The sequence below is a fragment of the Suillus subalutaceus genome (genome assembly GCF_016647625.1).
Source record: "Suillus subalutaceus strain FC151 chromosome Unknown DFJ58scaffold_895, whole genome shotgun sequence".
Taxonomy (NCBI): domain Eukaryota; kingdom Fungi; phylum Basidiomycota; class Agaricomycetes; order Boletales; family Suillaceae; genus Suillus; species Suillus subalutaceus.
In genome coordinates this window covers 1-6,155 of record NW_024541144.1, presented here as the reverse complement: position 1 = coordinate 6,155, position 6,155 = coordinate 1, and the positions used below count along the sequence as shown (strand labels likewise).

The window sequence follows — 6,155 nt, the reverse complement described above, 5'->3', positions numbered from 1 at the left end:
TCTTATCTAAACGTGGTGTAGCTGCATTTAGACTCGTACCATATATCTCTAGAGATTTATCATGATTATACCATCACTAGCAGATCCCCTTGAAGAGGAAGATGATGACATATGCCTGTCAAGTGCCAATGTATCAACAGAAGATGAGTCAGTCATAGAAAGTGATTGACTTATTTCAACCCATCCCACCCACCCATATTCTATGGACATGCATCATATAGTACTTATGTTTGCATGAACTTAGAGAAATATGACTGCCAAAGAAGAAAGATCTGTACTTGACAGCTTCTTCCTGACCCACATTGGTGCCCATATCCCATTTCATGATTTCACCCCACCATTATGCATGATTTGAGCACACAACTGGGGACAGTTGTGATTTCACTGCCCCGCGGAGTGTCCTGCATGATTTGGAATCATGCATGGACATGACTACTAGGTATCCCCCTAAAAGACAAAGTCTGTTAGCTTAGTCCTCAGACTAGTCAACCCATACCTTGGTATTCAACCTGGTCCAATAGTTTCAGTTTTCCCTCAGTGATTCATGAATCCACCATGTTTTGAAGAAAAGTCATATGTGAGATGGGAATCACATAATGACCTAGTTGATATGAGAAGCAAAATGAAGGTTAATGTATTGCCTTTCATTTGGCTTATTCACTTTGGCTAGAGAAACCCATAGAGAAAAGTTCAAAGCCTAACAAAAACCTATCTAAAAAGCCCGCGTATTGTGTACTATTATTTTGTTCCATTATTTCTGAGTTGTTTTCTCTAGTGTTTCTTTACTTTACTTTTCTATTAGGATGCTCTGACTAATCAGATGCTTCATAAAATTGTACCTACAGGGTATGATGTCATAATGATGTCATAGGACTTCACCTACACTCCTGCAGGTATTTTGGTTGAAAGATATGATATCATAGTGATGTCATAATGATGTCATGTTCCATGGAATTTGCTTAGAACATTCCAATGACTCATAATGACTCATAGTGACTCATAGTGACTCAGAATGATGTCATTATCCCACCATGAATATTCTGGAATGTTCTTTTGCACCTGCTAGAACATTCTGCTCCAGTTTTTGGAATATTCTTCTCACATTCTGAAGTCATTACATCACCTTTTTACTTACATAATATTCCCACACAAAATGTATATAAGGAGAGCCCATTCTCCCCCAAAAAAATAGATCTCCCACTTGTTGCATTCAAGAACTCCCACTTGAGCAAATTGAAACTCTCACCTAAGAAGCTTCAGTCTGAACAAATTGCTGCTTACAAAGCCCATTTCCTTTGTAAGAACTGTCCAGGCAAGTGCAGGGAAAGTGTTTCCCTTGAGATTACGTAAGTTTCTCGCGATAGAAACCCAGTTTTGTGAGACCAGTGTTCTCACCACGTAGTGTTTACTGACCAACACGAGCTTTGGTCACCGTTGTTATTTGTGAGACCAGCGTTCTCACCAGGTATTTGTATACTGACCAACACGAGCTTGGTCATTGTTGTTATTTGTCATTGTTTTCTATTTGTCATTTGTTGTTATTTGTGAGACCAGCGTTCTCACCAGGTATTTGTATATTGACCAACACGAGCTTTGGTCCACGTAGTCACATTTGAGACCAGCTTCTCAACAGTTAACCGTATATTCAGGAAACCAGTTCAAGTGTCTAGACGGTATATCCTAGACAATCCCATAGTTTCAATCAGAGATAATAAAGCTCCGGCTAAGTTAATCTGACTGATTGGTTTAGCGAGCCTCCCAAGAACTCACACGTTATCTACCACGAAAGAAGAAAAGTCGTAGACCGTGTTAATCGAGGACTGGCAAGAAGTCTTATCCAGTGTAATTGTGGTGTCATTACATTCTTACACGTTTTCATATAAGACCCTCGGTTATTAAGACAGCGTGTGACAGTGGTTGGGCCCCATTCGCATTGCGCTGCTTATGGAACACAATATAAGCCTTGATGATCCTGTTGACACAGTAAGTTAAATCGTGAGTGATGAGGTGATACTCACCTGGCATGTCCATCTCGTGTCCGATCTGTGATGCTGCTTCGTGCAATGCCAGCTGCATAATCTGCTAGCTCAGACACATCATCATCTGGGAAATCTTCGAGGCAACTTGTCATCAGACTATCAAGGTGCTCATCAGACCATACAGCCTCTTCGAGGTCCAGCTGGACTTGCTCATCAGCAATCTGCAATGGGTCAGTTTGAAAAGGTTCAGCCAGTTGTTCAGGAGATAGAAATTGATTGAATCTGCCTCGCTCTCGGTGACCTCGCTGTTTTTGTTTCGCGTCATCTTCATTTTAGGCTTCCGCACCATTGTAATAACCTGTGAGAGAAAGAGGATGTCATATGTGTTTCCGTCGTCGTCGAAGGCAGCAGTGCAGGTGTCATTATATTATTTACATAGCAATAATAAATAATTTACAATTTGCTGCTGCTGGAGAAGTCCAGCAGCAAAAAAAATCGGTTTGCAATGAAAACAGGCAGGACTGTCAAAGGAACGAGAACATACAGTAGAGGGAAACTTCGGCTACAAGGCTGTGTAGTGCAGGCTGCAGGCTCACCTGCCTGGTCAACTGTAGGTAGTGCTAGTTACATTTTTGCATGAGGATGGCATGTTCGAGTTCGAGAGAGCTACATACCTTGTGGATGCACACAAGACTGCTCCAGTGTCGAAGCTCAGGTGATGTTGGGGAGGGGTGATGCTGTTGGTTAGCAACAGGGTTGCATTGCGATGCACTTATCTAGCGTGCACTGGGACGACTTTCCAAGCAATAGGCAATCTGTCCTGGAAGTGAGCAGAATGGATGGCACAAAAATTGTTGTCAGTGGTGGTGGTGGGTAATGGAGCTGTGGGTTAGTGTGGTGCGGCATCCGTTGACAGGTTGGGTACTTGCCGAGAGCTGTAGAATGTGATGTAAGTGATGAGGTGCACAAGTGAAGTGTAAGCGAGAGACATACCATACCAAAATAAGTACCATGCCCCATGAACACCCTCGGTTCTGGTTTTTCATGGGGCACAATGCAAAGGGGGAGTGGGTGAAAAAAGGGAGAAAAGCATGCCCCATGAGAGCCCAGTGGAGGGATAAGTCATGGGGCATGGTGTTTTGCCCTCGGTGTCTGTCATTAGTCTGTGAGTACCAGATACAGTGTGTCAGTACCGTAAACTTACCAAAAAGAAAAGTGACGCAAGGGGAAACATTGACGGCTGTCGAGGGAACAGTCAGAAACAACTTCAAAGAGGCTCTCATGCCCTGCTTCAACGAAGCAAACAAGCTGGTGTCTTGCCAAAGACACACAAAAACGCTGAGTGAAAAACACATCAATATCAGCGTATTTTTAAACACCATCAGTGGAGCCACAGATGCACCTGCTCAATAGTTGCGCTGGAGAACTTCCATCAGCTGCCGCAAATCGCCAAGCGATTTTTGGGGGACACATCACTCGCATGCGTGCCGTCAATGCCGCCATTTCCTTTTATATTTTTCGTCATGCCCCACCTCAATCTAAATGTTGCTTCTCTCTTTTAGGGAAAGCTTACATATGAGTTCACACATGAATATTCAGAACTTGGCAAGATCAACCTTAGTCAATTCTGATGACTCATGAACTCTGTTTGACTGCTCAATTTGTCATCTGGAACCACTATTTGATTATTGGCAATCAGAATGATCAGACTGAGTCAGTTCTATTTTATTCAATAGTATACATGTAATATTTTATTACAAATAAGTGGAGCAGGATATCCCAGATATTGATCTGGCACTCGGTGTGACAATCATACCAGCACTAGGCGTGTATGAGTGCCATAGGCATATTTTGCCTTGCATAGAGGAAAACAGTAAGGCGCTAGTCATCAGCGCTATTCAACTCCCAAGCTATCCGCTTTGGAACCGCTTTTCTCCCATAGCGCGCTGCCCAGCCCGACACCTAGGTATCCCATCCTCCCATGTCCTGCCTATGTCCACCTACCTCCGCTGGTGTGTTATATTTCCTTAAACGTCGCTACTCATCAGTTGCAGGTCTTATTACATGCATCCTCGTGTTCTGCTGCGCTGCATGTCTTATTACCTGTCGCTACATCGTGCCTCCATCAGTGTCGCTACTATTCTCGCCTACGCATCCCGAACTTTTACGCAGTATGATAAAATGACCCGTCACACATACAGTACAGTACTTCCCTTCCCCGGACCTTTGCTGGTGTCGGAGTCACTTTAGTCGCTATATCCTAGTTTTGGTGCAATCGATTCCGCTCTTGCCAATCTCTCTGATCACGTGTCGCTTGACTTGCTTTGAGTGCGCGTCGCTAAAGTTCCCTCATAAGTCTGATTTTTGCAATGTAGGGATTGTTATCGGTAGTCAAGCTATAATCTAGTCGCTATCGGGCATTCCACTTGCACTATCACACCTTATTCCTCGCTTCCCTTCTTCTGATTTCTTCTCGCTGTCGCTAGTCGGACGACACATAGTGCTATCACATAGGACAACTTGCATAGCGCTCCTCACTTATACGCATGTTTCTCTGTCGGAACTCACTTGTTGCTAGTCGCTGATCACTACAGCGCTACTCATTGGTTTTTGGTCTTAGGTCGCTATAGGTTATTAGTCCTTCGCATCGTCGCTACCCTTGCATATTTGAACATATTTGAAGGGAGTTGCTTCAATAGCAGTCCTCTTGGGTTGAATACTACACTCGCGCCTATTTGGATAAGTAGCGCTAGTTTCTAACCAGCCTAGTTGCTATTACTCTTTCACACTGGCTTTCTTTCCCACGCCAAATGTATAAAAGGAGGGCTTCTTCTCCACTGTGCAAAAAAAGATTTCCCACTTCAACTCTGTCTGTTACAGGAAGTGCAGGGACCACTGTCTCCCTTGAAATCACTCTTGTCTACACTAAGATTAGGTAATCTTAGTCCTGTATTTACTCACTATTGTTAGACTCCAGCTAGTCTATCACTTGTATTTAGTTCTCTAGTCCTTTGTTGGTCTAGATCTGTTGTATTCTTGTTGTGATTATATCAGCAAGGATTTGTTTGGGAAAAGCTTTGTCAGCATTTCCATATTTAGTCTTTAGCACCTTTCAGCCACAACTTCAGTCCAGCTTAGTCATCAAGTTCACACACCCTTCCAGCTTGAAGTATCTGTGTGTTTAGCCTATTCATTCTGTGTTAAACTCCGGTGCAACCCACCAAAGTTTACCTCCTGTATCAAGTCAATCAAGTCTATCAGTGAGATTCTGAGGATGTTTTTATCCCAGGTCACAACCTATCTAGTCTATCTTATCCATTGCTTCAGCCAAACAACCGACTGTATAGTCTTGCCTCCAATGAACACCACATTATCAACAGAAAAGTAGAAAATCCGTTGACCGTGTACTTGAGGAGTTGGCAGCTTTTGTCTTATCTAAGTGTAGTTGTGGTGTCACTACATTTTTACACGAAAACATATAAGACCCTCAAGTAGTAAGACACCATGTACTTAAGGACTGGCAAGAAGTCTTATCCTGTATAGTTGTGTTGTCACTATACACGTGTTGTACATAAGACCCTTAAGTAGTAAGACACCACATGGTTTTTGCAAGGCCACCTGGTGAGTTCTCACAACCCAACAGCCAGATGGACCATGCTCGTTCATTCCAGGCTCTGAAGTTCCATCCGGAGGTCTCAGCGACCCTTAAGGGGATAGACGCTCTTTCTGTCCAGGTGCTACAGAGACTGGCGGCACTCATTGCTGCAGCGTTGAGAGTCATGCACCCTAACCTCTATTGGTCATCATTGGCAATAGTGCTGGCCCTTGGTCTCTGGGCGACCGACAGGAAATTGGTTGAAATGGGAGATTGTCTTAGAGAATGGGCATCCGTGTTTACGGCTGTTGCTGTTATATGCAACCAACATCACCCTTGCACCATGATCCTCTATCTCATTCCCAATGGTTCAATGTTATGACCAGCGTCGGCAATTATGGAGCAGCAAGGATGAAGATGCCTAATATAGGCATTGAAGTTGTGTATGATTCAGGGGTGATGTTTATTGGTTTGGGAAGAATTGTAGGCATGGGGTGGATGTGATGGATGGCGACTGAATAGGCTGGGTGTGGTACATGAGGGATGATGTGCATGAGTTTGTAGATATGCCCCAAGCCAAC

The 6,155-nt window shown here is 43.7% G+C and overlaps 1 protein-coding gene across 1 annotated transcript; it reads right to left on the bottom strand.

Moving 5' to 3' along the window:
* Positions 1-2,014: 2,014 nt before the first annotated feature.
* On the bottom strand, positions 2,015-3,112 carry DFJ58DRAFT_850687 (uncharacterized protein; the record flags this gene model as incomplete). Its single annotated transcript, XM_041393788.1, has 4 exons — positions 2,015-2,200; positions 2,576-2,579; positions 2,654-2,716; positions 2,973-3,112. The coding sequence occupies 4 exons, from the start codon at positions 3,110-3,112 to the stop codon at positions 2,015-2,017; spliced, it is 393 nt and encodes a 130-aa protein (XP_041234560.1).
* Between the last annotated feature and the right edge of the window lie 3,043 nt (positions 3,113-6,155).